Below are 10,919 nucleotides of genomic sequence, written 5' to 3'. Positions count from 1 at the left end.
TGACTAAGAAGACACTGAGTGATGTCGCGTCTTCCCATTGCTGTTTTCCAGAATGGAGCAAGAACAACCAAAAAGGGAGCTGCTGTAGCCTGGTGTCGGAAGGACTGTGGAAGGTGCCTCCTACTACCAGCAAAGGGCTGATAATAGTCAGCCCTTTGTTGGTAGCAGGAGGCACTTGATAATAGTCAGCCCTTGGTAATGACCTAATTTGGAGCGAATCCTCTATATACTCTATTAAAAGTGAGGCAGTAAAATATTGCTGTTCTTAATTTGAGAGCTAGGAACAGAGGTGGGAAATTTTAGTTTTAATTTTATCTGAGAAGCTTGGTTTTCATAGATGAAAATCTGCTGGGTTTTCCCCTTCCTGTTCTCGTGGGTATTTAGTGCTTTTCTACTGTTTCTTTTAAATGAAATGCTAGTTGTGTATCTTTTAATGTACTAGAGCACCACATAATTATTAGAGTATTATTTTTAAAACTGTTGTGCATTGGGTTTTGTTTGCCTCCATCACAAAATGTTACTTGAATCTTTTTCTCCCCCCACCTTCTAGAGCATTCCTTATGTTGGGACAATACACGATGGCCTTGTTCCTGGAAACACGATTGTGATACTTGGGACTGTTCCTGATGATGCGGACAGGTAGTAGCTACAGTGTCACCATGTGAATAAGAATGTAATGAATAAAATATTTCATGGGGTCCTACTTATGATGGCAGACAAAGGCTTGATCTAAATCCTTGCGATAGCATCAGAGTGAGTGCAGGTTTAAGTGGTTAATGAAAGCTTTGTGATGAGAAGGAGAAGATGAACTGATGTTTTGCTTTCTGATGATAATTTCTTTGCTTTTTTCCCCCTAATAAATAGATACATGATTTTTTTTTCTTATAAATAGACAATTTTTTGCCTTGATTTTTTTTTAATTTTTTTTTTTTTCTCCTTTCTGCTGACTTCTTCTTTCTTCTTTCCTTTTGCTTTTTCTGCTTTGGCAATGTTTTTTTTTTCTCTGTCATAGCATGTGTCTGCTTGTATGAAGAGGTTATCTGACACCAACAAAATTGATAAGTGAATGTGTTGCATGAAGTAATTAACTTAAACTGGGATAAGGAGGTATGAAATAATCAGTATGCCCAGTCATGGGGGTTCTGTTCTCTGACTTCACCCACAGTTCATTTGGTTATTCTACTGAAGATGATGTCAGGGAAGGTGGTGAACACAGTAAGTGAGGCGCTTACATGATATGAATGATGACACTTAAATATTATAACTCATTGCAATAAATCATCACAGATGTGTAGGAGTTGGAGTAGGAGTTGGTCAAATACATGTTTGGGGTTTTTTCCTTATCCAACAACACTCATGGTGTCTGCCTGTTCTGAGGCTCCACGGTAAAACACAAGTGTATCGATTGCAGGTGATTTATTGACAGACTGAGCTGAATGTGGTTTGTCTTATTTTTATGATTAGGTTCCAGGTGGATTTACAGTGTGGCAGTAGCGTAAAGCCTCGAGCTGATGTGGCGTTTCATTTGAACCCCCGGTTCAAAAGGTCTGGCTGCATTGTTTGCAACACGTTGGAGAGGGAAAAATGGGGCTGGGAAGAAATCACTTACGAGATGCCCTTTCAAAAAGGGAAGTCATTCGAGATTATCATTGTGACTTTAAAAGATAAATTCCAGGTGAGTTTGGGTTGATTCTTGATCATAGCCAGTTGTCAGGCCAATAGGAGAGAGTTATATAAGTATGCAGAATATTTATTGTAAGTATACAACAGTAAATAATTGGAAGCCTTGGTACCTGTTACCTAGGTATAGTCTATCTATGGAAATGTCTAGGAGCTTTTCTTCAAAGAGATGCTAAGTAAATCAGAACTTTTAATTTTGTATTGCTTTCCTCTAAGTTGGATGAATGGCCAAGTACCTTCCTGCCTAATGCCTGCTCCACCCTCCCCTTCCTAAGTGCCAAGGGCTGACCTTAGGGTAAACCTGTTCTGTGACTTGTGTACGACAGTCCTCTGGGAGGACACACAAGGTGTACCTGTCTTGCTCTCTTAGACTGTAGTAACAGGTTCTGTTAGGTTGACAGTACCACACTGGTAAATGATGGGGTGATAGAAACAAAAGGTGTGAAATGCAGATTTTAGTGTCGTCAACTAAATCCCCCTCATAGTAACAGAGAGAGAGACTGAATCACAGGTGAGCTGAACTTGGTTGCTCTGAAATTGCTTCTGTACCAAAGCAGTGTAAAAGAGATACACATGCATATAATGTGATATGTGGCTGGTGTGATGTGTGTTTAATACAGTTTTCCTATTTTGTTTCATGTCTTTTTAGGTGGCTGTAAATAAGAAGCACTTGCTGCTCTACAACTACAGAATGAACCTTGAAAGAATAGATACTCTTGGAATATATGGCAAAGTGCAGATCAAAACTATAGAATTTGTTTCCAATGTAAGTTATATAGACAGCTGACTTTAGACAGATACCTTTTCACTGTGTTGCTAAACTACAGAGTAGGATTTACAGTGAAAAGGAAGTGAAGAAAAGCAGCTACACAGTCTTAACATTAGTAACAAGACTTTTTTTCTCCCCCACACAGTTCAACATGCGACTCTCATGTGAGGATCTCTGTCTTCCCTTTTTAGTCTTGAGGTTAAGGGAAAAAGGGTGACTAAGTTTATTGCATACAAAGTTGACAGGACAGATACTGAATCTGGGAATGGATTAGACTTTTCAGATAGAATCTACGAATGGTTTGGGTTAAAGGCCATCTGGTTCCAACCCCGCTGCCATGGGCAGGGACACCTTCCGCTAGATCAGGTTGCTCAAAGCCCCATCCAGCCTGGCCTTGAACACTTCCAGGGATGGGGCATCCATAGCTTCTCTGGGCAACCTGTTCCAGTGCTTCAAGACCCTCTCAGTGAAGAAATACTGCAGGAGGTCCAAAATGAACTCAAAGTATTTGGTGCTTCTAAGTGACAGGTTCAGCCACAGCTATAATTTGTTGCTTGGCTTCCAGATGCTAAGTTCAGCCATGGCTGGAACTGCTTGTACACATAACCCTCTTTTTCCTGCTAAAATGACCAAATTGTTGAATGAAATGATAAGTAGGAGTGTATGTTTATTTCTGGAGGATGATAAGAGAGGTCCTTGCTTGAAGATGACCTTGTGGCTTGACTTGCACTCGTACCAAACTGCAGTGAATATCAAGTGCCGGCAGCGCTGTACATCCTCTCAGCTGCCAGCTCTGCTAGAGAAAGTAAACCACCAGGGAGGAACTGAAAAACATGTTTTCCTTTATGCAGAAGGAAAGATCCTTCTGCTTTGGAACGGTGAGACTTAAAGTGCAGAAATGGAAGGAAATGAAAATGGATAAATTCTAGGGAGATACAGAAGGTGAATGCCTTTTCCCTTTCTTCCTGCCACTCACTGAGGCAGCCTAGCTACTCCTGTTTAATATTCTGGGTCTCTTCTGCCCAGTCCTCACTACATGGAGCATAAAGCTTGGGCCTCTTGCTGCCAAACATCAGGTCTAACTCAAGTCAGCAGACTAATAACTGTACTGATGGGAGGTGGAGACTTGGGACTGAATGAAACAGGATTAAACTTTAAAGATACGTCTGCTTGCTGGTCGTTTGCAGAGCCCATGCACAGGCTTTTATGGGCCCCATCATTTGGCCATGTTGCCAGAATAAGGTTGTTTCAAAGCTGTCTGAGTCCAGGTTTTGGAGGACTGGCTCGGTGAAGAGCCTGGGGGTGAGCAGGTGCTGTAGGTTGGTTTTGGTCCCAAGCACAAAGCAGAGTTGCTTTAGTTTGTGGTTGCTGATGCTGTATCCTTTGGGGAAGAAAGGAACGGAGAAGGGCAATTGTTTCCTTTTGTCTTTTGCTTCTAATACACTCTTCTGAGGAAGAAGAGGAAGGCTTTTATTGAAATAAAGAAGGTGAAGATACAGTCTGCCAGGCTAGGCTGGAACTGTATCTCTGCATGGCCACGTTGCTCATCCGTCCTTCCCATGGGAAGGGACAGGGCTGCAGGAAGCTGCTTAGAATCCCAGGGTCCCCTGCGTTGACCTGCCCTGTTGGTATTCCTACCCCTGTAGGGAGAGCTCAGTGGGTACCCGCAGATGCTAAGGGGCTGACAGTGCTCTGACAGTTAAATAAGGATTCAAATGGTAATGGAGTGGTCTTCAGAAATCTCGATTTGGCTTCAGCAGTTGATATTCAGGACTTTTCCTTGGTTTGTACAGGTTGGCTATCTTTTCCTTTACCATAGCCCTAGATTTTCGTGTTCAATTCACCCTTCAAAGCAGCACAGTTGCTTTGTTCTACAAAGTTCTAAACCAACGGTTTAGAATACACGGTTTTAAACCAACTCAATTAAGTGTTATGATGTTAGCAATGACATATAAATAATCTCTCTTTCTGCAGTCTTTACAAGGCTCTCAGACATCTGTAGGTTTAACACAGAAAATGTATGTGTCTTTGTACAAGGTTGAACGAATCTCCTTGATGTCTGGTAACCTAGTTAACATTGTTTGTTTTCTCTTGTAGGGGGAAATGCCAGATGGTTCCCAATTTGTAAGTGTCTCGTGTAGACTCTTGTCAAATGTGAAGAGTAAAAAAAAGAAAAAAAAAAAAACTAAAACCATCTCAGTTATTCATGCAAAAACATGCACACAACAAGGGAATCAGGAATCTGCTGGGAGATGGTCATCAGTGAGGTTTTGTAGAGAGAAGCCTTCTCTTTTTGCTGCTGGTAGTAAAAGTGAGGCTATGAGTAAAATGGCATAGAAAGCCCAAAAGATAAATGCAGCATCCACAGCCAAAAATAGAGGGGAAAAAAAGTGAGGTAGCTGATGTTTTAAAGGACGAAAACACATAAACATTTTTTTTTTTTCAAATAAGCATACTTGGTTTTCTGCACCATACAGAATACCTGCAAACCAGCAGTATTCCGCAGGCACATTGCCACAACTGGTCGTATCCGGATGTGCGTGTCTCAGAACCTGTCTGTCTGCATCTTCCTCTTGCTGACAGATCCGTGCTTTCCCCGTATGCCCCTCAGCTGGCTGGATCTGCAAGCATTGCACCTTAGGGTTGGTACTCGCACGCAGCTAGCATGGAGCACAGACAGAGCGAGCGCTCATCAAAAAGCTGTACGTGTGGACAGCAGCCAGAGTGGAGTCAGGACCATGTTCAAACTGGAAATGAATTGGAAGCCAGGAACAGATAGAGTTTATGGAGAAGGTGAAGTTGCAGTGAGTGCTGTGATTTTAGTTGCCTTGTCACTTGGCAGTCTGCCTCCTTTAGTCTTTTCAAAACAAATTAATGTGCAATATCGCATTTCCCAAGTGCTGGGATTAAGCAGAAAATTGAAGGTGAAGTACTTCTCCGTTCACTCCTTTTCCATGATCAAAGTAACTTCTAACACAACAACAACAAAAGACTATTAAAATACTTGCACTATCTATCGTTATGGTTTGGTGCCAGGAGGACAGACCCTGTTTCTGCAACTGTGGGACTGGACAGCTAGCATGAGTCTTACTCTTTAAAGCATAACTGAAGCTTTTGGAGAGGAGAGCTGGGATGTCTGTATTGGAAGAATTTGTGATACAAATTTAAATTGGTTCAGGGAGTTCTGTGCTTACTTCCCTCTTTCCCCTCCTTCCACCATCAGTGGTGGCAGAAGTGGTTGTAAATAATGTTTATTTTGAACCCAAGGTGGTAGTCTGAAGCAACACCCCAGCACCCTTGATATGTTGAGCTTGATGTAACTTTTCCCCTCTAGTATTGGTATCCCAGAATGTGTTGGTAGGAATAACTTTAGCTATAAGTGCAGATTCACAATCGTGGGCCAATTTTTTTTCCTGCCATAGTAAAGCTTAGCTTGTGTATTGAAAAAAGTAAGTCACAGTCAAAATTTTTCCGGGTGGTGTACTTCCAGGGAGTTCCTTATGTTGAGAAACTTGATGCTGCACTTCGTCCAGGCTGCGCAGTTACCATTAAAGGAGAAGTGAATAAAAACTCCAAGAGGTGAGTGTTACTGAATTTTTCTGCTATTGAACTGAGCTAGGCTTTTCCATTGTGTCGGTGTATCTTTACTCACTTGCAACTTTACCTCTGGAATCATCTGAAGCTACAGTGCAGTTTTCTCAGGAACCTGTAGGTTATCGCTCTAGAGAGAACTTCGAGCAGCTCCGTTGTGAAAAGTGAAGGTAAAACCTGAGTGTCTTACCTGCTACATCTGCATCATTCACAAGGTCATGTGTCTTTACAGTTTCCGTTGTGCAAGGCATCCTACAAAGACCGCCCTGATTCTAAAGAGATCCGAGAGTAAGGGAACTGGCGGAGGTAGATGGAAAATGAGAGAGTTAGATCAGTTGCTGGTGTGCTCAAATGCTGCATGTCACGTCATTTCTGTGAGTACTTGGACGGCCTCCTTGGGGGCTGCAGAAGCATGAAGGTGCCTAACTGACAACTGAGTGAGGAAAGCTGGGAGGGGAGTCCGAGCTATGATTTTGACAGCAAATTAGGAACGACGGGTGGCGAAGAAGAAATTTCCCCAGTGTGATTTAAAGAGGGGAGGGAAAAAAAAAAGGGGGGGGAGGGTGTTGCACAGCATGGTCAGAATGGAGCTGAGGAAATGTCTGTGCTTCAGCATGCCCTTTGCTTGAAGGGTGGTTTTGGTTTTGCAGAAACATGCCTAAAAAATGAAGTAATTAGTGCAAATGATGAGAAGCATGCTTTTTACACTGTGTGTATGCATCCTGTTCCTGCGTCCTCAGAGCATGTATATTCCCTGCAGCTGAACAGCACTGAGTGCTGGAACCCAAGGTCTAGGAATTTGATCAACAAAGTTTGAATGGACTTTCAATTGGACAGGATAATTGTTGCCCAGAGAAGCTGTGGATGCCCCATCCCTGGAAGTGTTCAAGGCCAGGCTGGATGAGGCTTTGAGCAACCTGGTCTAGTGCAAGGTGTCCCTGCCCATGGCAGGGGGGTTGGAACTGGATGGGCTTTAAGGTCCCTTCCAACCCAAACCAGTCTGTGATTCTATGCTAATACTTAGATGGCAGTGTTTGTTTTCCTCCTTTTGGCTTGAAAAGCTTATGAGCACACTTCACGTGCTGAATCGACTGCTCATTAGCATGAATAGGCGCTTGGGTGCTGAGTTAGAACACTGCAGGTTGTCTGCTCTTTGTGTTTCTGCTTTTAAATGTACGGATTTTTATAGAGTTTGTAAGGTATTGAATGTCTACGGCTTTTCATGGTGAAAAAGAGGCCTTACAGCTTGGAAGAGCAGCCGTTGCTGTATTTTATATCTGGACCAATCAATGCTTGGCCTCTCAAAGGAGAGAAATAACCTGACAGCTGGAGCTAATTTGGGAGGAGGAATATTTCTTCTTCACATGCAGTGAGGTCTTTGTCACAGGTTGAAGCATTCATTTGAATTTGGATGATACTTCCCTCTGATCACTGTTCTCCAGAGCTCCCTTTTAGGAACCCTGTGTTGAGGACGTGTCTGAGGTGGCAGGGTGTTCGTTCACGCAGGGCAGAGCTACGGCGACTGCGCAGTGACACTCTGTATGCATGGCGTCCCACCGTCTTAGGTGTACAGAAAGAATCCTCAAACTTTTCCTTGGATTCCGAGCCATTTGTTGGCAGAAGGAATATACTATCTTCAGGTAAAACACAGCCTCCCACTCTCCCCTGCCCGAGAGAAGCCCTGTGTGTCACTGTGAGAATGCTGCTTCCTAACGCTGTAGGGGAGGAGCGCTTGGCCCGCTTGGCTCAATACGTCCTTGTTGAGAAAGGAGCAGAAAGATGGGCGTGATGAAGCGGGTCTAGCAGAGCCACGTCCTACATTTGCTGCCTCCAGCAAAGGTTTCTGTTTGAGGGAGACAAATACATGTGAACTGCCTGCTTGGTTCTTCAGGTGAATCACAGCCTTGGGCCTGGAGCAGTTCTGAGTCTTGGCTAAGGGCTTGGTGAGTGGCATGGACTACTGCATCATGTTTATTGACCCTTCGTTTAAAAACTATCTTCCAGCTTTGTGATAAATCTGAAATCAAGTGACTCAAAGGACATTGCATTACATCTGAATCCTCGAGTGAAAAACAAAGTTTTTGTAAGGAACTCGTACCTTCATGACAGCTGGGGAGAGGAAGAAAAGGAAGTTGCCAATTTCCCTTTCAGTCCTGGGATTTACTTTGAGGTAAGAGTAACCGAAACGTAGCATCAAACTTGGTAATTCTGCCCAAAGGATTAGCAGTGCTGCTTAAACGTCACATCACTAATACAGATTAAAGTAAGACTTAAAAGTCATTCCTGCATTTCAGTGTCTTGAGAACATTTAGGATTAAATGGGACTGTAAGGAGTGGAGAGTTGACTTGGTTTTTAACAAGTTTGCTTCTTAAGTAGTTGCAAAACTTCAGCCTGTGCTGAGAATGAATTTTACTTGAATTGAGTTGGACCCGACGATCCTTATGGGTCGCTTGTAACTTGAGATAGTCTAGGTTCTATTAATTTAAGTTTCACTTTTTTTTTTAATGTTTCTTTCGCATGAAGCGTTCTTTGTAACAGAAGCAGGGCTTGCCTAAGTCTAGGCTAGGTCGGCAGGTGGTTTTTCACGTCTTACCTGAGCTTAAAACTTAACTGTTTCTCTTCTTGCTTTCCAGATGATCATTTTCTGTGAGGCCCACCACTTCAATGTTGCTGTTAATGGTGTTCACACTCTGGAGTACAAGTATCGTTTTAAACACCTTGAAAAGATCGATACAGTGGAAGTCACCGGAGATGTTAAATTGTTAGATCTAAAGAGATGGTAGTTCTTTTCAGTCAGTACTAAAAGAATTAACCCTCTTCTAACGACAGTGCCTCCTTGTGAAGTGCAAACGGGTGCTGACTCACGCTGAGCCTGCTTTTATCTGTCTAGGCTTCTGTCTGCCTCTGAGCTTGGGGAGTGCCAGAACAGCTAGCTGTGAGATTAAATCCTCTTCTAATTTAGAGTATCCTGGCAAGCTAAGTACGTGCTCAGATAAATCTCCTGTATTACTGAATCTAGCAACATGAAAATGCTGCATCGTACAGTATCTAATGATTGCACTCAGCATGTTTAAATTCAACTACGCCGTCGTTCCTTGATAGCACACGTTCAGTAGCCAAGTAGAAGCAAAATTGAAATAGGATCTGAAGACAGGGTAGGGTTATCCACCCCAAAAGGGAACTTGATGGTTTATTTAAAATAGAACTATCAAATAATCTTCTGCTTCTTAGTTCATATTAGTGACTCTAACCTTTTTACTGAGGCTGGATTAAGCAAGCAGTTGACCTGTCAGTTCTAGCAAAAGGCAAGGAGGAATTCAATCTTAGTCTGCCGCTGCAGTAGTACCTTCTCTGAGAGCCATGGTATGTCGCCGCCTGCTGCAAAGTGGCTTAAATCAAACATACAGCAGCATTTCTAGCTTTTAGTTTTCCAGAGTGAACCAAATGAGAATTATGTTGCTGGTTCCAATTGCTTGAACTTTTGAAAGCTTGTTTGGTCTGAAATGGCTCCTCAGTTGAAATCGCTCAGGGACTGAAGCAGATGTTTGGCTTTCATTTTTTTAAAAATGTGTGAACCTAGATACTTCAGGCAAGGTTTCAGCTGAGGTGAGACTCAGATACTCACCAGTGGAATAGAGAATTAATTCTTTTTCAGTCTTATGTTAAAGTAATACTTACCTGAAATAAGCTGTTCCTATCCAGTGTTCCACACAAATGTCAGTCTTCATTTTTATACTCTTTAAAAAAGTAAGTTGCTACTGGCTGTCAATACATGCCTGAGAAATGATCCCATTTATCTTAGCAGCTGCTGAAAGTGAACCAATTTCAAGATGATGTACCCCAAAACTGTTTAATATAAATTAAAAGGTCTAATGTATAAGAAACATAAATAAAAACATTTGTGAACTCTACTTTTCTCCAAGTGTAGCTAAATAGCTATGATCCCCTTCTGCTTTATATTTTGTCTTGTTTCGCCTATTATCCCTCTTACCACTGTGTCCAAGGTGGCACAGCGATCCTGACTGGAAGGCCACTTCTGTGTGGAGGAGTTAACAATCTGCGGACCAGTTAACCTGAGCTGGCCTAGGCCTCAGCTGTGCTGGTGTGGCTGTGAGGACAGAGTTGTGATGCACCTCTCCCTTGGCTGTAGGATCAACTCAGCTGGCTGATTCTAGCAGAGGAGCTGGTAGGCAGCTCCCACTTGGTAAGGGCAGTTGCACCACTTGTGTGTCTTTGCCTTTACCTCAGGAAGTTCTTGTGTGAACAGTCTTTCTCGTTGACAGCAGACACGATTAATGGATGTTTTAAGAAAATCCTGTAAGACCATGAGTGACCACGATGGGCTAACCTTTCCGCAGATGGGATCTGTATGGCATGCTGCACCCTGAAGAGGCCCTTTCCCAGCACCTGATGGGATGTAAGATTGTCTTCTTTATAGTGTTAGTTCTAACCAGTGGCATTTTAAACCATATTTTACAGTCTGAGTGCCTTTCTTACTAGTAGTGTAATGAACCAGTACCTCCTGGTGCTGGTGGTATGATTTTTTGGTATTTTGGAATTTGCTTACAGCTTGCTCCCATTTCCCACTGTTAAGAAAAGAGCAGTTCAGGAGAATTCATACGAAAAGTTCCCAGACCTCACAGAAATGGTAAAGCCTGATTCTTACAATATTTTATTAAAAAGTCAAGATCTTGGCTCTGGTAAAAATTAGGATGACAGTTTGCCTGTAACACTCACATGTGTGAAGCTGACATGATTCAGACAAAGTTTGAAAACAAAGGGGATACGTTTAGAAGTAGCTTTGGAGTGGTTCTCCCAAAATGACTTCAAGCTGTTGAATTGTCTTCTGACACTGCTGTTCAACTTCTTCACACTCAT

At 42.6% G+C, this 10,919-nt stretch overlaps 2 protein-coding genes across 2 annotated transcripts in view; one reads left to right on the top strand and one right to left on the bottom strand.

The window, feature by feature from the left end:
* Nucleotides 1-550: 550 nt before the first annotated feature.
* LGALS8 (lectin, galactoside-binding, soluble, 8) lies at nt 551-8,956 on the top strand (the record flags this gene model as incomplete). The annotated part of the gene is made up of 7 exons (XM_010151774.1): nt 551-639; nt 1,465-1,675; nt 2,330-2,446; nt 4,547-4,573; nt 5,940-6,028; nt 8,045-8,210; nt 8,675-8,956. Coding segments are annotated over 7 exons (849 nt in total), but the record flags the coding sequence as incomplete, so codon positions are not given.
* Nucleotides 8,957-10,830: 1,874 nt separating this feature from the next.
* The window catches only part of HEATR1 (HEAT repeat containing 1), a 37,655-nt gene continuing 37,566 nt past the window's right edge, over nt 10,831-10,919 (bottom strand). Inside the window, exon 45 of the mRNA XM_010151773.1 lies at nt 10,831-10,914. Within this exon, the coding sequence (XP_010150075.1) occupies nt 10,831-10,914 (84 nt within the window). The remainder of the gene's footprint in view (nt 10,915-10,919) is intronic.

Source organism: Eurypyga helias, unplaced genomic scaffold (assembly GCF_000690775.1).
Source record: "Eurypyga helias isolate BGI_N326 unplaced genomic scaffold, ASM69077v1 scaffold6635, whole genome shotgun sequence".
Taxonomy (NCBI): Eukaryota; Metazoa; Chordata; class Aves; order Eurypygiformes; family Eurypygidae; genus Eurypyga; species Eurypyga helias.
The sequence above is the reverse complement of the archived record's forward strand: the minus strand, read 5'-3'. Positions and strand labels throughout refer to the sequence as shown.